Source organism: Mus musculus, chromosome X, assembly GCF_000001635.26.
Source record: "Mus musculus strain C57BL/6J chromosome X, GRCm38.p6 C57BL/6J".
Lineage (NCBI taxonomy): Eukaryota > Metazoa > Chordata > Mammalia > Rodentia > Muridae > Mus > Mus musculus.
This window is the reverse complement of record NC_000086.7, coordinates 37187368-37213314: the sequence shown is the minus strand read 5'-3', so window position 1 is coordinate 37213314 and position 25947 is coordinate 37187368. Positions and strand designations below refer to the sequence as shown.

Sequence of the window (25947 nt, the reverse complement as noted above, 5' to 3'; positions counted from 1 at the left end):
CATACTGTCTCCTCCTTCCCAGAGCAGAACCTCACATTACTTGAGGTCTTTCTAAACTTGTATCTCGGAAACAGACTACTTTACTTGAATCTTTTTTTTTTCATTCTTGCAGCAAGATTCAGCTATAATGTAATGAGACAGGAATAATGCTGCAAGCCTAGACTCCTACAAATAGGCACGTGGACACATGAGAATCCAGAAGATGTGGCCAGCCTGGGGTATATAGCAAAACTCCTGTTTCAAGAAACAAACAAAAAAAAGTGCTTTGTTTCATTTCAGAAGCTTTTGTTTTGATTTGTAGTGTGCACTGCTGAAGATAGAACCCAGGATTTCATTCTTTTTTAAGCATCAATGATGAACATTCCCATATATGTATCACATTATAAATAATGTATATAATAACATAATAATACACCTCATAAATAATAAATATTCCATCCTGTATAGTTATATTTCACTTTTCAGCAGCTCACTCACCAAAGGGCACAAGGGTACATTCATTGCCAGCTACTATGACCAATGCTGCTGTGAATGTGGTTTCCAAGGGTCTGTGTAGGCTCTGCTCCCAGTTCATCTGAGTGTTTACCCATAAGTGAAATGGGCAGATTGGACTGCAAATCTATAGGTTGTTGGGGCTTTTGTTCATGTTTTTCACAGGAGCCAGGGCATGTTTTAAAGTCACAGGTAATACACAAGGTTATATTTTCTGCACATCCTATCCTGTCCTTCCCAGCAACTGTTGTTTTGTTTAACAGCCTCAGTGGTTGGTGAAGGATAGTGTCTCATTTGGGTGTTAATACTAAAATTTCAGCAAAGAAGTAGATTTGGGCATTCTAGTTTCAAATACTTATTCTCCTTTTTTGTTACTTCTATTGTTACCTAAGGACTTCCTGTCACCCACATTCCTGTTTTGAAAGAAAAAAAAATTAGGAAATGGTCGTTGAGGAGGATGTGTTTTCTCACTTCCCAGATTCAATTCACTGTTGTAATGTCTGTGCACTTCTTATCTGATTACTGTGCCAAAGCAAAGCTTCCTCCATCAGCCGGCTCCATTGCTGGTTTAACCTGGAACTGCCCCCCTGCCCCCCTTTTCTACCAGTGAAAAGTCCTCTGGAGAAGTCCCCAACCCAGTTCTAGAAACTCTCACGGTCAAAATACCCCAGCTAAGTGCATGCTCTTGGCTTTGAACTGCTTGCTTGCTTCTCCCTGCAGCTGCTAGTCTGGGTGTAATTTTTCCTGGACACCTTGCCTTGCTTTGTGCCCTCAGCTTCTCATATGTGGTTGGGCAAACTCTTAGCTTGTAAACTGCTGCCTGGTTGTCTCCTCTTTTTTTCTTCTTCTTCTTCTTCTTTTTTTTAATTTTTCATTTATTTAATGTATGTATGTTCTGCTACATTTACAACTGCCTGCCTGAAGAGGGCATCAGTTCCCCCTATAGATGGTTATGAGCCACCATGTGGTTGCTGGGAATTGAACTCAGGACCTCTGGAAGAGCAGCCAGTGCTCTAAACCTCTGAGCCACCTCACCAGCCCCCTGGTTGTCTCCTCTTATTTACAACTTAGACACTTTGGGAGAGAATGGGCCAGAACCCTGAGGCAAATCCTTTCTTCCAAGAGAGCTGAGCTTGGAGAAACTCGATCTTCCAGTTCTACGTAGCTCGAGGCGGGAAGGCATCACACCATAAATGCGCATGCACACGCGCACCTTGAAGGCTGGGCTTTTCTCAGCGAGCTCAGAGGCTCTCGTGAGATTTCATCCTTAGTCTCGCTCTTCTGCCCCTTCCCCCACAAGACACAGGTTTTCCCTCCGAAAAACCACACCCGGAAGCGTGTCACTCAATCCCCACAACAGCGTGCGTGCCCTTTGCAATCTGCGCAGTCCCCAACATCACACATATGCACATTCTAGCCCTCCAATCTCTAGGGTTGTGTGAATGTGCCTCCCCACCGATCCGATCCCTAAGAACAGAAGACCTCTAGACAATCGAAACTGCAGCATCAAAAGCATCACAGCACATACAATCACAAACTTTATGTGTCTCCTAGCCTGTCCAATCCCCCACTGTCCTGCCTGTCACAGCCATTCAAAGCCCAGGGACAGGATCCCTTAGTCCAATCTGCAGCTCCAAATCATCACAGCCCATCCAGTCACAAACCTTAGGCATGGTCTAGCCTGTCCAATCACCAGTGTAGTGCTCCTGCAACTTATCCAATCTCCATCGTCATACATGTCACAGCTGTCCAATCATCAGCCCGTGGACGTCATAGTCGCTACAAGCCCCTTGTGCTGGCCTCTCAAAGCTTGGGGCAGAACCGTTGGTGGTGGCGCAGCGAGAGGACGGCCCAACTGTCATCTTTCAGACTAAACTCCCCGATAGAGCTCTAAGCGCCTAAAGTTTCAAAGACACCTTTAAAATGGACCATCCCCGCAAGTTTGAACACCAGGACATCAGCTACCAGAGCCTCGGAATTGATGTGTCTTCGGAAAGAGCTAAAGGTTGGTACTTGGGCTGCTATAGAGAAATTGGTGGGCACGCCTCCCCAAAGAAACCTCTGGGGGATTTCAGAGGGTATACCCCCCCAAGGCAAAAGAAAGTTTTGTGAGGTACACAAGTGGATAAGAGAGTAGAGACCGCCACAAGTGCTACTACTCCTTGCTGGCAGCCTTTGGATGCCAGGGGTCTGAATGCCTTTAGGTTTTTCTATCTGCCTCTTGGCATCTTCTCTCTTTATCCTTTTCAGAAGTGATGCCACCTATGATCAATGTTGAGGGAGGAAATGATGGTGGTGACCAATTTTGGCCTAAATCTGACTTGGGAAGAGCGACAGGAGAAGACAGTAGTTTTGTGGGTACAGGAGCGCCCGGAGCCAAAAACGAAGGCAAACACAAGGGCTATGGTGACCAGGACCAGCCAACTCTACCTGCAGAAACCAGGACCCAGCATTTGCAGGACGATGCTGACATAAGCATGATCTGTAGAGCCTTCAGCCAGCTGAAACTTGAAGATCTGGACCACGTGTTCCAATGCACTCAGTTCCCCAACATCTTTGTGAGGTAAACCACTTGCTCTAGGGGGCTTGAAGTCTGGGGACCCCTTGGGTTTCCTTCCCTTCCCTCCATAGTCACAGGCTCCCTGTAGGAGACCCATTTGGTGGGCCCTATCATCTTTGCTGAGCTTCAGTGTCCCCAGCTCTTAGGGTCCTAGCACAGAGAAAGGAGGGTCACCACCAGTTGACTATATTTCATTATACCTATCACAAAATCTTGAACATGTGTTGTTTTATTCCCCTCAGAAACGAAGTTGGAATGCCCACAAGTGTTGAACCCGAAGCTGAATCCGTTGGGCACAGTGAACCGGAAGAGGAGCTGCTCAAGCAGTCATTCTAAAAGGTGCAAAAAGACGTTTCACAGTTTTCTCCTTGTTACCTGCCCCATGTTTGTGAAATTTAATAAATTTTGGGAGGAGTTGAAAAAGGAATAAGCTAGCTTCCCATTTTATTCCCTATCTGATATTTGCAAAGTGAATATTAAAATTGGCATTTGGGGGTAATAAACAAAATTGAGTAAACTTCTAATGGGAATCTCACCAAAAGAATTGTAAACTACTAATGGGAAAAGAAAAAGACAAGGAACCAACCCGCTCCTCCTGTTTACTGTGTAAGAGTAAATAAAATGTAACTGTGTGTAGCAGTGTTGTTGCTTAGGAATACTTCTGGGTGGGTGGAAGTAAGTTCAGTACCCAAGGCTTAACTTTGTGATTCCAATAATCATTTTTTAAAACAGGTTGGGAGAGATAACTCAACAGTCAAGAGGATCCAGATTCAAACTCCAGAACGTACATGATGGCTCCCAACGACCTTTACCTCCGGTTTCAGATTTGATACTCTTCCGGTTTCCCTGTGCATATGGTCCATCCACACAGGCAAGAAATCCATATATGCATTTTTGGATTAAAGCATACCAACTTAGCAAATTGAACAAATTTAGGTTGTGGCCTTGCGATAAAAGGACAATTTACCCAAACACAGTATATAAGCAATTAAACACATATTTAGCTCTGATGAAGATATCTCAAAAGTCAAAGTACCTGACTGTCCTATTTTTAGCCTAGAGTAATATAGTATGAATAGTCCTAAGCCTAGATTTTAATTTTTCTAAAATAGTTATGTCATCTTAAGACACTGCCAAAATAATTGGCGTGGTTGTTGGTAAAACATTAACAAATTGGAAATTTTTCAAAAATTGGAACAAAGAACAATCTAGGAGCTGGTGGCTCAGAGGATATAGGTGCTTGCTATAAAAGCATAAAACCCTGAGTTCAATTCCAGAATAAAAGGAGAGAGAAAACTCCAAGAAAGTTGTCCTCTGACCTTCACAGTATGCAGTCAGAACACATACAATCATTAAAAAAAAGAAAAAGTTAGGACTAGAGAAATGGTTTCGTACTTATGAGCAAGTTATATTGCAGAGAACTCTGGTTCAAAGTACTAATGTCATGTGGCTCATGGCCCCTTGCAACTCTCCAGAAAATCTGATGCCTTTGAACTCCAAGGGCTTCTACACTGTTGCACACATATACGCTCCCACACATGCGCACAACTAGAATAAAGGATAGCAGTAAAATGAATGGCTCAACTACATACCTTGGAGATAGGGCACAATTTGAACTCTTTTCCCAGACATTTCTGGTGCTGTTTTGGGCTTTTTTCCCCCCTCTGTTTTGTTTGAGGCAGGCTTGTTACTGTAGCCCTAGCCTCCAATGTATTCACTATGTTTCCCAGACTGGACTAGGAATACACAGCAATCAATACTCCTTTCTGAGGTCCCCAGATTTATCGCCCTACCTGTACCGTAGCACTGTGTGCTGTGTTTATTAGGTTTCCTCCATAGTGTGTGTTGTGTGTGGTTATGGGAAGAAACTGCCGATCTGGTGGTGGGTATTAGTGAATTTTGGCCCAGTTTGATTAGGTAGCTTAGCTATTCCTAAGCTGAGGCTAGAGTGAAGGCTTCGAGGTTACAAGTGCTTGTTCCTCTTGCAGAGGATCCAAGTTCAATTCCCAGCTTCTGACAGCTCACAGACACCCGTAATTCCAACTCCAGTGCGGCCCAGGCCCTCTTCTGGCCTCCTTTGGCACCAGGAAGCACATGCATTGGTTCTCTCTCTCTCTCTGTCTCTCTGTCTCTCTCTGTCTGTCTCTCTCTCTCTTTCTCTCTCTCTCTCTCTCTCTCACACACACACACACACACACACACACACACACACACACATAATATGTTCCTAAACTCTATAGTCTGAAGTCTGAAAGCCTGAAAGCCATGTTAAGGAGCTCAGTAACTGTTCTGTTACAGCTACTCAGGTCAGAAGCTGTGGGCTCCACATATCAAACCTTTTATATATATATATATTTAGTTCAACAAGTTTTGGAGGATGAATGACTCTTGGACATCCTCTAGAAAAACTTGTTTAATAGCCAACCTGGGATCGACAAAATGGCTCATTGGGTAAAGGACTTGTCAGTAGTCCTGACTACTTGAGTTAATTCCTGGGACGCGGCTAGTGGAGAGGTCCTACTCCAGCCAGCTGTTCCCTTGCCTCCACACATTTGCTGTAGCATGTGTGCATGCACACAAGCATACACAAATAACTGTTTTTATTCCCAACAATCAGAAGACAGGGACAGGCAGGTTTCTGTGAGTTTGTGGCCAGTCCTCCCTAAATAGTGAGTTTCAGGATAGGCAGGGCTACACAGTGAGACACTGTCTTGAAAAATGAATGTCCAACCTGACCCTCTTGTCTATCTACTGCAGTCTGTAGATGGGATTTTCAACCAGGAGGCTGCTCCACTTCGTACCATTTCCATCACGGGGCACATTATGCCATATGCAACATCCCCACAATTCCAAATGATGAGAGGGAGAAAGAGAGACCCTCTCTCTCTCAAAGAGGATGGAGTCAGGCTCAGTTGGTAGAGTGCCCAATGTGCACACAACCCTAGGTTCAATCCCCAGCAGAAACTCAGTATGGTTGTACACACAAGCAATACCCAGAAGTCAGGAGGTGGAAACAAATGAGCCAAAAGTTTGATGTCATCATATGCTACAAAAGCCAGTTCTACACCAGCCCAGGATATATGAGACCCTATCTTTAAAGAAAAAAACTGTCTAACATTGTGACTTATGCATATAATTGCATCACTTTGGAAGTGGAAGCAGGAGAAACAAGAATTCAAGGTCCTTTTTAAACTAGGCTAGAGGGAAGTGTCTCAAAGGGGGTGGGCAAAAGCAAACATGGCAGGGGAGAGACAAGGCTGTAAGCTTGTTCCACAACTTAATTGAATAGAGGGCGTTTCTGAACTTCCCTAAAATAGTTACCATGTAGCAGAGGATGGCTGACAATGGGAGGAGAGGCCCTTGGTATTGCAAAGATCATATGCCCCAGTACAGGGGAATGCTAGGGCCAGGAAGTGGGAGTGGGTGAGGTGGGGAGCAGGGCGGGGGGGGGGGGATTTGCCTTTAATCCTAATATAAGACAGGCAAAGGCAGGCAGATCTATGTGAGTTTAAGGCCACCTTGCTCTACTGAGTGAATGTCAGGCCAACCAGGGCTACATAGAGAGATGCTGTCTCAAAAGAAAAAAAATGGGATGGTCTTGCATCTTTAAAAAAACCATTAATCATGGTTGCCCACACTTTAATCCCAGTACTCAGGGGACAGAGATAGCCTTATCTTTCTATGAGTTTGAGGCCAGCCTGGTCTATACAACCAATTCCATCCAATCCAAGGCTACATATTGATATTTAATTCATACATACACACACACAAGTACATGGGGGAATTGGATTGGGGCGTTGAAGCAATGGCTCAGTGATTAAGAGCACATGGGCTTTTACAGAGGACCTGAATTTGGTTTTCAACACCCATGGCAGGCAGCTCACAACCTGTTATAGTTGGTTAACTGTAACTCCAGCTCCAAAGGATCCCATACCCTCTTTTGGCCCCCAAGGGCAACCAAATACATGTGGCATTCATTCACGTAGACACACACACATATACACATAAATTTTTTATTAAAAAGTAACATATTATTTACATTTTTAAATGGCACTATCTGGGATTCCTTCCTTTTAAAAATTGTTGGGCTGGAGAGATGGCTCAGCGGCTAAGAGCACTGACTGTTCTTCCAGAGGTCCTGAGTTCAAATCCCAGCAACCACATGGTGGCTCACAACCATCTGTAATGGGGATCTGATGCCTCTTCTGGGGTATTTGATGACAGGGACAGTGTACTCATGTACATAAGATAAATAAATAAACCTTTTAAAAATGTTTCTAGAAATACTTAAAAAACACAATTACTGTTACTGGGAACCAGGGATGACTACTCATGCATACTTTATAGCTGATTGAAAGCCTTTATTCAATCTTGCTGGGATACACTCAGATATTTGAGATTGAAGTAAAATGTTTAGTGTTCATGGTAAGGGTTTTTTGAAGGTAAAAACCATATCTTGATATCTTGCTCAGGAGCTTCAGGGGTGCGGGGGGGTATCACAAGCAAGCAGTTTAACAGAAGCTAAAATAAGCAGTTAGCTGGAGGGGACAGAAGTGGAGTTCTGCACAAGGAAAAAGTTTAACGGAAACAAGAATGAGCAGTTATCTGGAGAAGGCAGTTTAACAGAAGCTAAGACAAGCAGTTAGCTGGAAGGGGCAGGAAGTGGGGTTCTACACAAGCAAGCAGTTTAACAGAAGCTAAAATAAGCAGTTAGCTGGAGGGGGCAAGGCATGTTGTGTACAAGCAAGAAGTTTAACAGAAGTTTTAAAAAATTCAGTTATCTGGAGCACGGGTGCTCTGCACAAGCGGGCAGTTTAACAGAAGCTGGGGAATCTTGACCATGGGATTACCCAGAATAGAGTTGGGTAATTTTCCATGGTACTTTCCATCAAGGAGATCAAATGCTAGTCAAACCTAAAGTGGCCTCAGCAAGAGTACAAGACGGGCTGGAGAGATGGCTCAGAGGTTAAGAGCACTGACTGCTCTGCCAATAGGTTCTGAGTTCAATTCCCAGCAACCACATGGTGGCTCACAACCATCTGTAATGGGATCCGATGCCTTCTTCTAATGTGTGTGATGACAGGGACAGTGTGCTCATATACATAAAATTAATAATTCTAGAAAAGAAGAAGAATACAAGACAGAGGATCTTCTATACTGTCTTGCTCTGTTATAAGTAATTAAAATAGCCCTCTGGATATTGGACAATAAGGAAGACAGGGACCACTGACAGACATGGCAAGTGGCTCATCAAACATAGCTTCCTTCTCTTTCCTATCAGAAGTTGGATTTGCATTGATTTTAGTTTCTCCATTTTCTGCGGGGAAATTTTCTTTAGTTTTGGGATTAACCACTTCAGCCTGTGTATCTGTGTGTGCACGTGCTAACGTAGCAGGAGTTGGGGATCTGATGCCTCTTTCCACCAAGTGGCTTGGCCCAGTTTGAGATATGGGGCATGCTGTGGTAGTAACAATAGGGGTTATACTCAGACTTGCCTTTTTACTTATTTTGTGGGCACGTGTGTGAGTGTGGACATGCAGCAGAGGCTGTGTGGAGGTCAGAAGACAATTTGTGAGAACTGATTCTGTCTACCATGTGTGGGTCCTGGGGATTGAACTCAAGTCCTCAGCCTTGGCATCAAGTGCCTTTACCTGTTGAGTCATCTCTTCAGCTCATAGAATCTGTATTCTAAAAACACAAGACTAGAAGAACTTGGTGCTAGCCTTGGGTTTGACCTTTGAACTTGACAGCTGTCACGCAGAGAAGTCGGGCACTTTTTAAAAGACATTCTTGATACATTTGTTTCGCTTTTGCTTTCAAACACACTTTCTCCAGTTTCTTTGCTATCCCCCTTTCTTTATTAATTGTCTGATCTTACCACTGTATTTTGTCCTGGATTTATTTTGGTCAATAAGACTACTTATTCCCACAAGCTCCAGTAATTTTTATTTGAATTTTTTAAAAACATTTTTGGTTGGTCAGCAGTGGTTGATGCACCATAGGTAAATAATGAAATGTGTGTCCATTAGCAACCACCACGGGGCCAGCAAGACAACCTTCAAGAGTACCTGAACTAAGTCCGTTACATTCTTTACAAGACACACACATACTCACACACACATACCACAGGATGTAAAGCACAAAATTATTGGCCTCATCCCTGCCTGGGTCCTATGACAAGGCAGTTAAAGGGCAAAGCCTGCCGGGGCTGTTTTCTAGGTCTCTCCCTTGGGTTCTCAGCCGGGCAGTGGCCAGCCAGTAAGGAAAGCCACGGCAGTGCTCGCTCTCCCTGGACGGAATAAGCTTAAAGAAAATAGTTGGCTTCTTATTAGAGAAGTATTTACAGAGAAGGTAAGTGGCTCATCTGGACCTAAGGAAAGTCATCCTAGGAGCTCCCAGGAGAGGGGAGGTGCCAGCACAGGTAACAGGTGAGTTCACACACGTTTCCCAAACCACTCTTCCAGAAGAATGGAGGATCAGCCTTAAGGAGCCAGGCCTGAGGGCCGGGGGGCGGGGGCATGCCAGGTCCTTTCTGCCTCCACATGGCTGTCCTTTCCTTCAGGAGTCAGTCAACCCACAGAGTTCAAGGCCTGGAACTTCTCCCTCAGCTTTCTCACTCTACCCTGTTTGTGTCTGTGGGCTGGTGCTCTACAGACTCCTGGCAACCTTGGCCCTGTCCCTTCAAAGCCACTGGGGAACTTGGTTCCTGTCGCTTATTTGTTTTTAAGTGCATGAGTGCTCTGACTGAACGTATGACTCTGCACCGCTTATATGCCTGGTATCAGAGGAGGCCAGAAGAGGGCATCAGATGCCCTGGAACGGGAGTTACAGGGAGTTGTGAGCCATCATGCCTGTTCTGGGAATCAAACCCTGTTCTTATACAAGAGTACCCACTGCTTTTAACCACTAAACCACAACCCCAGCCCCTCCTATCACATTTTTTCTTAACAAAACAATTTTTATCTTAAAAAAGCAAAAAAAAAAAAAACCTTTCATACAATAAATCCTCTCTATATTCTTTCCCCTCCGTCAGTTCCTCCCAAGCCCTCCCACCTCCTTACCCATACAATTTCATTTCTTTTTTTATCCTACCATATTTTTAATTCCTAATAGACACAGATCCTCTCACATGGCCAAATAGCCTGACCTAAGAGTTTAAAGACTTTCTATTCATGTAGTGACCTAACATTATCAAAGTCCTTTGTATAGAATGAGGTCCAATTCATTATTTGAGAAGAAATCTGCCAGTATCCTAGCAGACTTTTAGGACTCATGAGTCTATATTGGTTAAGAAGTTGTCTTGGCTGATTTCTATCGCTGTGATAAAGATCATGACCAAAAGCAAGTTGTGGAGGAACTGGTTGGTATGACTTACAAATCCTGAGTCATAGTTCATTGAGGGACTGAAGCAGAAACCATGAAGGAGTGCTGTTTACTGCCTGGCTCCCCATAGCTTGCTCAGCCTGATTTCTTACGCCATAAAGAACCACCTGCCTAGGGATTGTATTGCCCACGGTGGGCTGGGCTCCCCCGCTTCAAACTTTGAAGTTTGCAAAATTCTCCCACAATATTACCTATAAGCCAAACTTATTGGGCCTTTTTTTCCAATTAAGTTCTCTCTTCCCAGATGACTATAATTTGTGTCTAGTAGGCTAAAACAAAACAAACAAACAAAAAATCAATGAACTTAACCAGCACATTATTCTGGGAAGATTTAAAACCATAAGTATTTGGGGAGACTGCTGTGGTTTTTAAAGTATGAAGTTCAAGTTTTGAGAATGTAAATGTCCTTTGATGGTTTTTGGTTTTGTTTGGTTTTTTTGTTTGTTTGTTTGTTTGTTTGAGACTGTCTCGTATTACTTTGACTGGCCTTGAACTCCAGTTCTTCCTGTCTCCAGTTCCAGAGTGCTGGGATTACATTCATGGGGTACTACATTCAACAGCTCTTGCAATGTTATATAAGAAACTTTATGAGTTACAGAGACACAGTTTGGAGCTGAGACAAAAGGATGGACCATCTAGAGACTGCCATATCCAGGGATCCATCCCATAATTGGCCTCCAAATGACGAAACCATTGCATACACTAGCAAGCGTTTGTTGCAAGGACCGTGATATAGCTGTCTCTTGTGAGACTAGGCCAGGGCCTAGCAAACACAGAAGTGGATGCTCACAGTCAGCTATTGGATGGATCACAGGGCCCCCAATGGAGGAGCTAGAGAAAGTACCCAAGGAGCTAAAGGGATCTGCAACCCTATAGGTAGAACAACATTATGAACTAACCAGTACCCCGGAGCTCTTGACTCTAGCTGCATATGTATCAAAAGATGGCCTAGTCGGCCATCAGTGGAAAGAGAGGCCCATTGGACTTGCAAACTTTATATGCCCCAGTACAGAGGAATGCCAGGGCCAAAAAGTGGGAGTGAGTGGGTAGGGGAGTGGGGGGGGAGGGTATGGGGGACTTTTGGGATAGCATTTGAAATGTATATAAAGAAAATAATAAATGAAAAAAAATTAAATTAAAACTGTGTTTCTACAAAAACGAAGAAGAAAGAAAGAAAGAAAGAAAGAAAGAAAGAAAGAAACTTTATGCCAGTAGGCCTGGCATGCCTGAGGACTATGTCCTTGGCCTTGCCCTTGCTAGACAAGAGCTCTACCACTAAGCTGATTGTGCAGCTCTTAACTCATTCTTGCTATAAACCATAAAGGAGCTCCTAATGCAAGTGTACACAGATAGAGTCTCCCTAAAGCTAGACAAAGTGGCACAAGCCTGGCATCCAGAACTTGAGAGGGAAATATGGGAGGCTCATGTATTTCAGGCCAGCCTCCACTTCATAGCAAGTTCAAGGCCAACTGGGCCTGGTAAATGCAAAGTGCTGACGTCGTAACCTGACGTCATCTACTAATGTGTTGGTAGCTTTCTTGGGATGCATGCAGCTTATGGGCTGCAAGTTGGGCACACTTAGTTTAGCACTCAATAAATAAATAAATATATAAATAAATAAATAAATTTCCCCTAACCTCCATTCTGTCAACCTCTGTTTCCACAATCCAGATTCCTGCCTGTCCTTTAGGTGTCCTTTCCTGGGCAGTTTCATAGTCACGACGTAAAGAGTAAAAGCTAATTGAAACTGAATGTCCCTATAACACACGCGAGATTACATCTGTGTTAGATTTACATGGCTCTTTTTCTCAGATCTGAGCTTCCTTAGGACTAAACTTTTGTGCTTGTACCTGCCTGCATGTTCCTCTTTCTCCTTGATGACAATATAAGAAACATGGGCTCTCATTAAACTGGTAGGGAAAAAAAAAACTACGCCAATCAGAGGTGCAGAAGTGGGTGTGTTTTCACTTTGAAGCTGAAGCAGGTGGATTTAACACTGTGTCGGAGCTGGCATTTGTATGCAATTGACACACTGGCAGCAGAAATGTCAGAATGCAGTTTTGTTATTAATTTTTTTCTTGTCACACTCTTTCTGTGTTACCCAAGCTGGCCTTCTACGCCTAACCTCCAGGAGCTATGCTTCTGGATCAAGTGGGTCAGTTTTTCTTTCATATTTTTATTACATTGATTTGCTTATTTTACTGGTGTTTTGGGGTACCCACCAGAGAAGACTATCGAATATGGATTTAAAACAACAGGAAGTCTTTATTCTCTGGCAGACTGCTACACTGGGTGTTCAGGACCCCAGTGTAGCACTGAGCCTTTCTCAGGATAAGCTTTTGAATACAAAAACCGTGTCTTGGCTTTGACATATTTTAGTTAACAAGAACAGCCATAAGCAGAACTACAGAAGCCAAAACCAAGGTCAGCCCATTTAGAGACTTTCCCAGAGCTACAGACTTCGATGAGTTAGGTCTTCTTTTTATTTTGGCAGGTAGTACTGTCTACGTGCTGAGTTTTATAGTCTGAAAGAATTCAATTGTGTTAAGGCCCGGGAGCCTATTACATTCCCCACTGGTCTTAGTAAATGAGTCAAATCATGAACTCAACCTAAAGAGGTGTGGTAGGTACTAAGAACCATTAATTTGACTGAATTATTCCTTTGTTGTACATAATTGGCCATGGGATTTAAGATAAAGGACCCCAACATACTCCAATTAGAATGAGAATTAAAGGTCCAGTCAGTGCTGATAGCAGAGCAGTTAGCCAGGGGACCAAGAGAAATGGTACCAATTATCTGATTCATGCCTTTGTACCAATATCTTTCGGAGGTGTTCCCCAAATATGGCAAGTTTTTTTTCCAATTACTCCTGCTCAATTAGCATAGAAACATAAAGTTTCTCCCAAACCATCATTTGTGTCCTAAGAAATAAGTCTAAGCCCCTGATATTGTGGGACCACTTCTGCAAGAGATCTAACTGTTATTCTCATTGAGAATTAGAAACTTTTGGTACCTCTAGGTCCTGATCAACCTGTCTACTTTGTTCCTTAAAATTGTTATGCCTCAGGATGAAAGCTGATGGCACCTGTGGCTATTGAGTTGGCTTTGCCACGCCAGCCAGGAGTGGAATGAGGACAGGCATAGCTATTGTTTTCTTTGTAGTCCAGCATTCATATTAAAACATATTCTCTCCTTTCCTCCATTATATAGGTACACCTGAGGCAGAAGGTACACAAAAGGAGTTTCTTAGTTTGTAAAGCATCAGAAGAGGCACATTTAGTCAAATCATGGCCAACCAAAGTAGTCTCAGGTGCTCAGTAAATATCGCTGTTGTCCAAATGAGCTAACCCGCAAGGCAGAATAGCAGGCATCAGAAATAAGAGGAAGTGTGTAGGTTAAAGACTTTGTATATTAGACAAGTTCCAGCCTTTTTTTTTTTAAAGTCCTTTGACATTAATTTGGGTTGCTCCTGGTCACAGTGAGTTTTGTCAGCCAATAGACTAACAGGTTGGTTAATTCCCATCCCTATGTAGAGTGGGGATGGAGGCTAACTACCCCCCACCATTGGGGCTGAAGAGATGGCTCAGTGGTTAAGAGCACTGACTGCTCTTCCAAAGGTCCAGAGTTCAAATCCCAGCAACCACATGGTGGCTCACAACCATCCGTAAAGAGATCTGATGCCCTCTTCTGGTGTGTCTGAGCGTACATATAATAAATAAATCTTAAGAAATAAAAAAACCACCCCCACACACACCATAACATAAGCAGAAATCCTGGCTTATTTCCAGCTGGGAATAATTATTAACTAAGTGATGGACTTTGTTAAGAGTGGAAAACAAGGATGAGAATCCCTCAGCTGTGGGCTTGGGTACCAGAGGTTTTCCATGGAGATCTCTGTCTAGGCGGGTGGGAGGGTTCCTGCGCAGGCAGGAAGTTGGAAGTCTCTGCCACGCCTTCCAGGTCGCTTGGTAACTCTGAGCCGCTCTAAACCGCAGCGGGACCTCAGGTGGCTCTTCCGGAGAGAAGATCTCTTCCCAAGTGTTACATACAGCTCTTGGAACAAAAGGCTCAGACAAAGGAACCCTGCATGGCTTTTTATATATACAGTTCTTGAGGTGATTCAGGGTTTGACAACAAGTACCTCTCATTGGCTAAACTGAGAGTTTAGGGGAAACCTTATTTGCATGTGGGAAGGCTTGGTGCGGTTCCTACGTGGCTGATAGCCATGCCTCTCCTGTGGGGGCTGTGGGGGCTGTGGGGGCTGTGGGGGCTGTGGGGGCAGTAACTTCGACAGGAGCCAGGGGTCCAGGAGACATGGTCGAACACCTACCATCCCATGTAAGTGGGAATTGCCACCCATCGGGTTCCACTGTGGTTCAAGACCTGGACTGGAGACCAGGCCGTCTGTGCGTAGCCCGTTGCCCCACACTCAGCTTCTCAGGACAGCAGGAAGACTGGTTCAAGGAAGAGCAGGACTCTGGTTCAAGGTGTGTTAAGTGAAATAGTTTCTTTGGGAGAGTTGGTTGGGGATTTGGCATGGATAGAAGAGTTTTGTTAGAACCCAAAGATCTAGAGACCTGGAGAGGACACATTTTTTTCTGGATAGTAGGGTTCTCCCTGTTCTCCAAAGGCCAAAATCTTTCTTAAGGAATTTCTAGAAGTTTAATTTTTATGCCCATTGGATTACAACTTCCTATTGAACATTCCTTGAGAGGGGGCTCTCTTACATATATATATATATATATATATATATATATATATATATTCACCTCTGTTACACAACCCCAAGTTTTTGAAATGGAAACTCCCCTTGTTTCTGATAACATGGAAGTTCAGCTGTAGGGCATGTATAGAACTGTAAACTCTATTCCTATCTCAAAAGGTCAACTTCCATATCTTTCCTTTCTCCAATACAACCACACACTTAAACTGGGCATCAGTGTGCAAAGGTCAAGATGGAATATAGAGCTTTGTTCGTGCTAGCTATTACCTCTCTGTGCTTGGCTTCCTTAGTTCCCTGGTACAGGCCTGAGGGCAGTAAGGTTTGGAGCACATCTCTATATTCAAACCCATAGGGTAAAGCACGAGACTTAGAAGGATATAGAGGAGCAGAAGGAAGCAAAAGGGTCCGGGGCCAATGAACCCTTAATGTTAATAGCTTCATCAACTGGGACAATGCTTCTACTTTCTACTATCTCCACCCATTTTGGGATCCCAGTAACCATGTGGCACTTCATAATTATCTGTATAACTTCAGTTCCAGGGTATCTGACACCCTATTCTGGCCTCTGCAGTTACCATACATGTATTATGGTGTGTATAATACATAAGCACAAAAATAAATAATTATTTCTTAATGAAGTCTTTTTACTTATTTTGTATGCATCCATATTCATATATCCAGGTAAATGAAGCCAATGTAATTAGAAGACATTTCACCCACATCAGCTCAATCCTCACACTACATAGGTCCCCATGTAACAAACACTGATGTTCAGACTTGGTAGCAGGCACCTACCTATACTGACCTATACGCCCTACATATTTCACTGGGCCTTTAAAAAAAAAAACAACTTTTAAAGAAACCATTTTCTGGGCTGGCTGACAAGATGGTCCAGTGGGTAAAGGTCTTTGCCACCAAAAGTGATAGCCTATGTTTGCCCCCTGGGATCACATGCAAGGTCAGGATGGACTCCCGTGGCACGTGCTCTAACCTCCATATGAATGATGTGGCATCCATACATCCCCAATAAATAAATACATTTAATAATTTTTTAAAAACATTTCTTTGCTGTGTTCGTACACATGTGTTTGTTTGCCTGGGCAAGGAAGTAAGAGGGCAAGGCTAGAGAATGAACATTTTCCTTCTGCCTTGTGGTTGGAGGATGAAACTCAGGACCTCAAGATTTACCTGCTGCGACATCTTACCATTACTTAAAAAAATCATGTGTGTGTGTGTGTGTGTGTGTGTGTGTGTGTGTTTCCGTCAGTTTGATAAGTCAGATGACATCCAATAAGAGTCACCCATCTCCTTCCATCAAGTAGGTTCCAATAATTGAACCGAGAACATCAGGTTTGACTGAAGGCCCTTTACACACTAAAACATCTCAGTGGCCCTAGTTTAAAAACTTAAAGAAAACATTAGTTTGGGCTGGAGAGATTGCACTGTGGTTAAAACCACTAGCCCTCTTCCAGAGGATCCAGATTCAATTCCCAGCATCCACATGATAGCTAACAACCATCAGTAACTTCAGTCCAAGGGAATCCAATGCTCTCTCTGGCCTCTCAGGTACTACATAAACATGGTACACATACATACATATATACATACATACATACATACATACATACAGGCAAAATATTTTTACATGCAATAAATAGATAAAATAAATATTAAATATTTATTATGTGTCTTAGTGTATGATTGTGTGTGTGTGTGTGTGTGTGTGTGTGTGTGTGTGTGTGTGTGTAGGTAGGTAGACCAGAAGTTAACCTTGGTTGTTGTTCCCCACAAGCCACCTACCATGTTGTTTTAAGACAGGATCTCTGACAGGAACTTGGGGCTCACCCTATTAGGCTATACTGACTGACTGCGGGTCCTCAAGGGTCTGTCTCTACCCTCCTAGTATTAGGATTACAATTGAATACTACCACACTTTACATGGGTTCTGGGGAATCAAATTCAGGTTCTTATGCTTGTGTCTGAAGCACCTTTCTGACTGAGCTCTTCCTAGCCAAAAAAAAAATTTTTTAAAAATTAAAAAATGCTTATTTTATTTTTGTTTCTTGAGACAATGTTTCTCTACATATCCATGCCCAGCTTTTATTTTTACTACATATTACTGTGTGTGTGTGTGTGTGTGTGTGTGTGTGTGTGTTTCCATCAGTTTGACGCCAGGTGGTTTTCCGTATTGCTCACCACCACTAAATAATTAAACTACATTTACTTATTATTTGTGTGCTGAGGATGGGATGGCTTGTTATGGTGCTCATGTGAACGTCTCTCTCTCTCCACCAGAAGGACTGGCGCATCCAAGTCAGGTTTCACTTCAAGCGTCTTTTACCTTCTGAGCCATCTTGCTGACTTTCTTCAGCCTTTCAAAAATTACATTTATTTATTTATTTATTTATTTATTTATTTTATTGTGTGTGTTTGAGGGGTGGCACACTGAAGCATTAGTCTCCATCTTTTAAAGACATTTATTTCTCTCTGTGTGTGTGTGTGTGTGTGTGTGTGTGTGTACATGTGTGCGCATGTTTCTGTGTGGAGGCACATACGATTGACAATACTTGTGGAGAGAGATCTACACACTGGCATGCCAGAAGAGGGCACTGATCCCCTGGAGCTGGAGTTACAGGCAGTTGTAAACTGCCCAATGTGGGTCATCTGAAATAGTAAGCACTCCTAACTGCTGAACTATCTCTTTAGCTTTCCTGTCTTGCTTTTGAGGCAGAGTAGCTCTTGCTTGTTGCTCTATGTACTTCAGTTTAGCAGGCTCCTAAGCTTCGGGAGTATTCTTCTGTCTCCACCTCCCATTTCATTATTTCACACACTGCTGTAAAATAAATAAAATAAACAATGTTTTGGGTATCGTTGTTGTTGTTGTTGTTGTTGTTGTTTTTGTTGTTGTTACATGAGTTCCAGTGATCCAAACTCAGGTCTTTAGGCTTGAACTGCAGACACTCATAGCCACCAGGTCATCTCCCAGTGCTTGATTCTTCCTAGGTTTTCCATCTCTGTTCCCACAAAGCTGAAGGATGTGCAGTCATGGCCAGCTTTTTATAGCTGGGAGCTTGGGATTTGAACTCCGGCCCTTATGCTTTCACAGCAAGTACCCTTACCCATTGAATTATCTTCTTGGCCATGTTGTTTTTATTTCTTTCTCCTTTGGCTTGCATTGTAGTCTCCCCTCCCTCAGCCTGAAACCTGCTTGCTCAGGGGTGGAGCTTCCTGCTCATTCGTTCTGCCACACCTGCGGAGCCACACACGTGCACCTTTCTACTAGACCAGAGATTATTCGGCGGGAATCGGGTCCCCTCCCCCTTCCTTCATAACTAGTGTCGCAACAATAAAATTTAAGCCTTGATCAGAGTAACTGTCTTGGCTACATTCCTTTCTCTCGCCACCTAGCCCCTCTTCTCTTCCAGGTTTCCAAAATGCCTTTCCAGGCTAGAACCCAGGTTGTGGTCTGCTGGCCGGACACAACATTGCATGAGTGTTTTTTTTTTCTCTCTACAGTATCCTCCAATATCCTCTTTTCTTTCCTATTTAACTGTTTTCTTCTGCTCATCTCTTATATGTTACTTTTCTATGCATCCTCAAGCCCCCTTTCTAGTAAGCTGCTCATATATCTCAGTTCCATGTACTCTTTACTACAGAATCTATTCTAGTCTAGCATGTGAGCTCGTGGGGCTCTTGAGATGATTCAGCAGTTAAGAGCCCTTGCTAGTCACACAGAGGATCACATATGAACTCATTATTGCCTCTAATTCCAGTTTCAGGTGATCTAATGCCCTCTTCTAGCTTTCAAAGGAAAGATTTATTTATTCTTTGCATATGAGTACACTGTAGCTGTACAGATGGTTGTGAGCCTTCATCTGGTTGTTGGGAATTTAATTTAGGACCTCTGCTCACTCCAGTCAACCCTGCTTGCTCAGTTCCTACTGGCTCCTGCTCAAAGATTTATTATTATAAATAATGTCTTCAGACCCACCAGAAGAGGGCATCAGATCTCATTACGGGTGGTTGTGAGCCTCTATGTGGTTGCTGGGATTTGAACTCAGGACCTTTGGAAGAGCAATCAGTGCTCTTACCCGCTGAGTCATCTCACCAGCCCCAAATAAATCTTAAGAAAAGGTGATGTCATGTCTGTGAACTCTTCAGCAGGGTTTCAATTCTCTTCCTCCCCCACCTTGAGCATTCCAGGCAGTTGCTCTGCACTGAACCATCTTCCCCCAGCCCTAGGACTGGGTTCATTCTTATTTTCCCCTTTATATTTTATTTATTTTATTCTCTGTGTGTACTTGAAGATCAGAAGACAACCTCTGAGTCAACTCTGTCCCTCCCCAACGTGGGTCCAATTCCGTGGTCTGGTCACGTTTGGCAGCAGGTGTTTCCACCCACTGAGCCCTATCACCACCCAAGAGTTTCGGTTAATTCTGAGATCAACCCAGTACACTCCTTTCCCATACTCACCATGTTTGCTGCTCTCTATACAGCTCTAGGAAGTTGGGGCCTGTGTCTGTTTTATTTACTGATGTTAGGCCCTATCCTAAACACAGTGCTTAAGAAAGTCCGTTCAAAGAATACCTTGAAACAGATTAATAAGTATGACTAAAGTCCCCTTTTAACTCAACTTATACTTTTACCTGTTTTCTTTTTTTTTTTTTTTTTTTTGGTTTTCCGAGACAGGGTTTCTCTGTATAGCTCTGGCTGTCCTGGAACTCACTTTGTAGACCAGGCTGGCCTCGAACTCAGAAATCCGCCTGCCTCTGCCTCCCAAGTGCTGGGATTAAAGGCGTGCGCCACCACGCCCGGCTATATTTACCTGTTTTCTTACATCAACCCAGTCTGAGTTTTACCATTAAAATATTGACTGGTCTTCTGGCCTGTCCTCCCTGCCTCTCAGGAATGTTAACCAAATGTATTTGTCATTTTCATCCCCCCGTTACCTAGAGATTCCTTCAGTGTGGGATTTGGTCTAAATTCCCCATCTTAAAACGTTTGCCTCTTATCAGTTTCTTATCATATACCAAGCACTAAGCTAGATCCCAAACAATTGTGAATACAGGTACACTAATTTTAACAAGGTGTGATTAGTCCCATTGGAGTCTATGAGGACAGGGATAGTTTCAGATTATAGATTATAAAGCATTAGGCTTTTCGCTATCTCCAAGTTCAGTACAACATCCAATTCAGTGGCCATCTGCACATTTCAGGTACCTGACAGCCACATGAGAATAGAATCTAGCATACTGGACAGCTCGACAGAGAGCATTTCCATCGTCAGTGGAAACGGGGGTTACCTATAGGTGCTTCAAAGAGAGCATGGACAATTTCCCAAAGACTGCAAGAAACACCCTCAAAGAGATCGAGGACCAACTCAAGCCCTCCAAATGTGCATTTGAAAACAGCACTTGTACCAACAGATAAAGCATCAGAGTAATTTCTAAACTATTCAAATGTGATATAATAGAATCAGTTCTTGATGTCATCCCGACTTGGGTTCCCTTACGTAAATCCTAGCATTGTTCATGAACTTCTCCCATCCACATGACCTATGCTATAGTCATGGAAGTTATTTCAGGTCTAGAATTCCAGATAATACCTATCTTGAAGCTTTTCCTCTGGAGCCCTACTCCATCGCCTACCTTCTCTGCCACTTCCCTTTAGAAAGAAAGAAAGAAAAGATTTTAAGAAACAACAAAACATTTATTTTGAGACTGAGAATTATGGAAAGTCTAAATAATGGAAACTGGACTCTCCTCTATGTCTTCTAGAGAATCAGAAACACCACCCTCTGCTTCAGCTCGATGCTTTCCCAGTTTAGCAATCAGTTCTTTGGCTGGATTAAAGACGCCATTGGTCTGCTGGTCACAGACATAGCAGCGTGAGGTGGTACGGAAATGCTGCAATGCACAGCGCTCGCAGAAATAATGCCTACACTTGGTGACAACTGGATTTTGGAAGGTCTGGCGACAGATGAAACACTTGAATGGTATTTCCTCATCATCGCTTCCCACTTCGTAGTTTTCGTCCTCATAGACACCATAGCGACCCTCATCAAGCTCACGTTCGATCTGCCACCCGTGCTTGTAATCTGAACGATCATGGAGGAATTTGCAGCTGTCCCCGAAGCCGCAGAAACCAGTCTCCTTGTAGTCCTTACAGATATCGGGCTGGTAATCCCAGCGCACGGTGGCACGTAGATGCTCAGGAGCTCGGATAGGGCCTTTCCTCACCATCCCGGAGGAAGCATTGCCCATGGATGTATCCTTGGGCTTCACGTACTTCTGATAATTATTGATTCCCCGATAGATCTTGTCATCTTCCTTGCCCCTCAGCTCCTCCTGGATCTTCTGGCTCCGCTCAAAGATGGACTGTGCATCTCGATCCTTCTCAGTGTCCAGTTCGTAGACGGCGGTCGCCCCCATATCCTCGGGCCCCACGGGTTTTGCCGAACGGGTAGACTTGTAGACGACGCCGAGACCCTCCGGTTCATTCTCGTCCTCGCTACTCAAGCCGCCATAGGTTGCCTTCTGTTTAGCGCTGCCACGCGTCTTCTGGATCATCGGATTGTGGGTCGCTTGCTTCTTCTCCGGGCGGACCACAGAGCTGCCTTCATCACTGCTGCTGCAGCTGTCCCCGGAGCCTGCATCACAGAGCCGGCGCTTTCGGCGGCCCGCCGCTCCTTTCCGCCCAGGCTTTTTGAAGAGGAACGTGCACACCTGACGGGTAGAATTCCCGGGAGAAAGTTGCTCCGCCATTTAGAGATCCCCAAGTTCTGAAACTGCCGCGACGTCCGGGACCGCTTCGCGTCGTCACACTCCGTGGTGGTCTCTGATGCAGCGGATCAGATAGGAGGAGTAGGACGACAGAAAGAATCCTGTCCGGGAACGCTTGCTGGACCGCGAACGCCAGTCACTTTTGGGCCCCCACAGCCACCGTCGCTTCCTCCTCCGGAGCCGTACGGGGCACCGCCCCTCCCGCGTGCTGCCGGAAGAGAGGTAAAGCCGGGTCACCTCTGAGGAGCCGGTGACGGGTTGGCGTGCGAGTAACGGTGCGGAGATGTGGTTCGAGATTCTCCCTGGCCTCGCCATTATGGGGGTGTGCTTGGTCATCCCCGGGGTGTCCACTGCGTACATCCACAAATTCACCAACGGGGGCAAGGTAAGGCGGCCGACTCGGCCGCGGGTGGGGGACGGTGGGGGACGGGGGCCATTTATGGTGGGGGACGGTGGCCGTTTGGATGCGCCTTCGCTCTGTGAAGAAGAAGCCATCTAAGGGGGATCCTCCTCTTAATGTTGCCTGAACGCGGAGACTTGGGATTCCACCTTTTAACTTTAGTAAAACATAGCCAGTTTGAGGGCTGAGGAGGAGTGGCCCAAAAGGCAAAATCTATTCGGCAGTTAGCAAGGTAGATGACAAGAGTTGGGCCCTGGTTCCTAGGCAGAGGGAGAAAGGTGTTAGTCATGTCCCCGCTCCTTCCCATCGTTCATCTCCTTGCGGACACTGTTTAATTGATTTTGGTGGATGTATTTGTGCCTTTGAGTGCAGGAGCCCGCGGAGATCAAGAGAGGTCCCCGGGTCTCTTGGAACTAGTAGTTAAAGGAGGCTAGGAGGCAGCAGAAGTGGGTGCCACGAATCCAGTCCACTGCAGGAGCAAAGAGCAGTCAAGTCCAGGAAAGCTGGTACTACTACAGTGAAGCCCCGTCTCAAAAAAAAAAAAAAAAAAAAAGAAGTAGTTGAGAGGGGGAGGAGGATAAAGGAAAAAAATCAGTGGTGTTGGTCCCCTCCCCCAACTCAAAAAGGGAGAAGGCTGAGAAGTCAGTTGCCATCATGGTCTGGTTTCATTTAGGAGATTTTGGCTTTGTATTAGTCATTTAGCTTTTGTTTTAACTTTGTCAAGATTTACTATCTATGTATGTGTCTGCTGCTGTCTGTGTGCACCCATGAAGAGTAGAAGAGGGTATTGAATCTCTCCTGGACTTGCAGTTATGACCCCTCCCCCCCCCAAATAAAATCCAACCAACTTGGTGCTGGGAAGCCAGTTGAGCACCCAAGAATAGCAGGCAGGTACCCTTCCCCTCTGAGCTATCTCTTCAGCCTCTAGTATGTCATTTAAGAAAAATTGTGGGGTATATCTTTTTACTGGGTCACTTATATTTATAAACTGCCTTGTCCTTTATTTAAAGGAAAAACGAGTTGCTCGTGTTCAGTACCAGTGGTATCTGATGGAACGCGATAGACGTATCTCTGGAGTCAATCGCTACTATGTGTCCAAGGTAAGATGACTAAAAGAATTGTGGTGGCTTCTGGTAATGCCTTGCCTAAGGTCATACAGGGCTCATTTACTTTGCATGGTTTTTACTAGTGTGGTATACAAACTTTATATATATATATATATATATATATATATACACATACATACATATATAGATAGATGCTCAGTGTATGTGGTGTGCATGCATACATGTGTGTGTGCACTTGTTCATGCATGTGCATATGGAGGGCACACCCATTTATTTACTTGGTTGGTTGATTTGTAATTGAGACAGGGTCTTAATATTTAGCCTTTGCTTGCCTGGAATCCGCTATGTAGACTAAGCTGGCCTTGAAGTCATAAATTGGCCTACCTCTGGCTCCTGAGTGCTGGAATGAAATGTGTGCACTAGCAGGCCTAGGAACTTATTTATTTTTAAATTTGTCTTTAGTTCTATGCAGGCTCCATGGTACAAATGTGGAGGTCAGAAGACAGCTTGTGGGAGTGCCTTATTTAGAGAAGTGATAGAGCTGCCTTGGCAGCGTGTGCTTGTAATGCTAACCCCTGGAAGGCTAAGGCAGGGGGAATCTGTGAGTTTGAGGCTAACTTGGGCCACGTAGTAAGATACTGTCTCATCAAACAAAGCATAAAAAAGAATTAATGTAGTTTGATATGTTTGTGTGTGGTTTGAGTTGGTGAGTGCAGGCTATGCGTGGAGGTCAGAGGACAGAGGACAATCTGAAGGCAGTCACTTCTGGATCTGGGAACCCTTGTAGGATCTGGGAATCAAACTCAGGTTGACAAGTCTGCATGCAAAGCCATTTCTCTGCCTCTCACCCTCATAATTCTTTAAGTTTCATAAATCACTTAATAGCTGCTCCTACCTCATGGATACCCCACAGTGAACCTAGGTAAATTTTGTGCTCGTTTTCTAGATAGGAAAACATGGATAGAGCATGGGGCTCAGTTCGGTGCTGTGTGAGAATCCATCTCATGTACATGAGGGGAGATTAAGTAGCTGCCTTGTAAAAAGCCTGTGCCTCGCTGTTCCATGCTTTCATTTACCCTATGGTATTTTCATACCTGGAAGGAATGCCATTACTTATCTCTAGTAGAGTCTTAAGCTTTTGGTTGTGAGTGAGGTTTTTTGGAGAGGGGACTATTGCTTTTGTTTGAAGGCAGGCACTTGTTACATAAGCCTGGCTGGTCTGGAGCTTGCTGTGTAGCCTACAGCAGCCTTGAACTCAGAGCAAACTTCCTGCCCTTGCCTCTAGTAGCCGAAAACTTGCCTCCTGAATACTCACTGGGATTAGGATTACAGATGTGCAATACTATGTCCACTTTAGATCTTTGGATGTTTACGGGCAAAGGTTTTGGAGTTAGGATACTTTGGCTCTGCTGCTACTTGACTGACTTAAGGAAGTGATTTTTGTCTTCTTGAGACAGAATCTAACAGTTTCTAACTTCTTTGGTTCTTACTTCTTCTCTATTTCATCACCTTCTGAAGACGTTGACTGATTCGGTGTTCACCTTGTGTTCAGTGCTGTTGTGTGAGACAGTTTACTGTTTGGCCCTCTGATCCATGGTAGGGGCTGTGTATGAGGGCCCAGGAGGTAAATAATTACTTGACTGTAGTTCCAGTTAGAGTGAAGGGAAGGTCTTTTCATATATAATAATATGTTTGCTGCTGTCAGGAAACGAACAGGTACAGTGGTGCATCCCATAATCCTAGCATTTGGGAGGTGGAGGCAGGAGTTCACCTTTGGTACATAGGGAGTTTAAGGCCAACTTTGATTATATGAGACCTTGTCAAAAAGCAACAACAACAACAACAAAAACACGAGACATGATGTAGTGTCACACACCTTTAATCCTAACATTCTAGGGGCAGAGGCAAGTAAATCTCTGAGTTTGAGGCCAACCAGGCCTATGGAGTAAGAACCTGTCTGGGGTCGGGGGCGACGTCATTTAGTGGCCATTCTTTAATGATTATGAAGTCAATTTAGTTTCTGTTGTTGCAGTTAGAGAATTGTGGGATGTGAAATCGCTTGTTTTAATAACAGAATGCCATTCTGTGACACTGGAAATTAAACAGCATGCTACATTTTGATGGGAACAGAATCCTCACATTCTCCTTTTCATACTGTTTTACAGGGCCTGGAAAACATTGACTAAGGAAGCATTTTCCTGGCTGATTAAAAGAAATTACTCAGCTATGGTCATCTGTTCCTGTTAGAAGGCTATGCAGCATATTATATACTATGCGCATGTTATGAAATGCATAATAAAAAATTTTAAAAAATCTAAAGTCATTTTTATTTTTATGAAGTAAAGTAAGGGTTTAATAAAGATAATTTGATATAGGCATAAACATGAGGGTTAAGAGAAAAATAGAGGCACTCTGAAGAAACGAAGACACATCTGAGAGTGTGGGTGTAGACTTCTCAAAGAGTCTTCTTTTTTCTGTTACAATAGTCATATATAAGATTTTGGTAGGTGTCTTAGGGTTACTGTTGGTTTTATGAGAC

General features: G+C 43.9%; 3 protein-coding genes across 3 annotated transcripts; 2 read left to right on the top strand and 1 right to left on the bottom strand.

The window, feature by feature from the left end:
• The first annotated feature begins 2273 nt into the window (after positions 1–2273).
• Gm9 (predicted gene 9) lies at positions 2274–4813 on the top strand. Its single transcript, NM_001033234.2, has 4 exons — positions 2274–2497; positions 2743–3055; positions 3295–3391; positions 3785–4813. The coding sequence occupies exons 1-3, from the start codon at positions 2416–2418 to the stop codon at positions 3386–3388; spliced, it is 489 nt and encodes a 162-aa protein (NP_001028406.1). The 5' UTR covers positions 2274–2415; the 3' UTR covers positions 3389–3391; positions 3785–4813.
• A 16034-nt stretch (positions 4814–20847) lies between these two features.
• Rnf113a1 (ring finger protein 113A1) lies at positions 20848–22093 on the bottom strand. The gene has a single exon (NM_153503.2). The coding sequence runs from the start codon at positions 21921–21923 to the stop codon at positions 20898–20900; it is 1026 nt and encodes a 341-aa protein (NP_705723.1). The 5' UTR covers positions 21924–22093; the 3' UTR covers positions 20848–20897.
• Ndufa1 (NADH:ubiquinone oxidoreductase subunit A1) lies at positions 22077–25727 on the top strand. The gene is made up of 3 exons (NM_019443.2): positions 22077–22326; positions 23352–23441; positions 25574–25727. Exons 1-3 carry the CDS (start codon positions 22225–22227, stop codon positions 25592–25594), a joined length of 213 nt encoding a protein of 70 aa, NP_062316.1. The 5' UTR covers positions 22077–22224; the 3' UTR covers positions 25595–25727.
• Positions 25728–25947: the final 220 nt, after the last annotated feature.

Coding starts and splice junctions, on each gene's coding strand:
- Ndufa1 (NM_019443.2), top strand. CDS start 22,225: ATGTGGTTCGAGATTCTCCCTGGCCTCGCCATTATGGGGGTGTGCTTG. Junction 22,327..23,351: donor AATTCACCAACGGGGGCAAG/GTAAGGCGGCCG, acceptor CTTTATTTAAAG/GAAAAACGAGTTGCTCGTGT. Junction 23,442..25,573: donor ATCGCTACTATGTGTCCAAG/GTAAGATGACTA, acceptor ACTGTTTTACAG/GGCCTGGAAAACATTGACTA.
- Gm9 (NM_001033234.2), top strand. CDS start 2,416: ATGGACCATCCCCGCAAGTTTGAACACCAGGACATCAGCTACCAGAGC. Junction 2,498..2,742: donor GTCTTCGGAAAGAGCTAAAG/GTTGGTACTTGG, acceptor TATCCTTTTCAG/AAGTGATGCCACCTATGATC. Junction 3,056..3,294: donor TTCCCCAACATCTTTGTGAG/GTAAACCACTTG, acceptor TATTCCCCTCAG/AAACGAAGTTGGAATGCCCA.
- Rnf113a1 (NM_153503.2), bottom strand. CDS start 21,923: ATGGCGGAGCAACTTTCTCCCGGGAATTCTACCCGTCAGGTGTGCACG.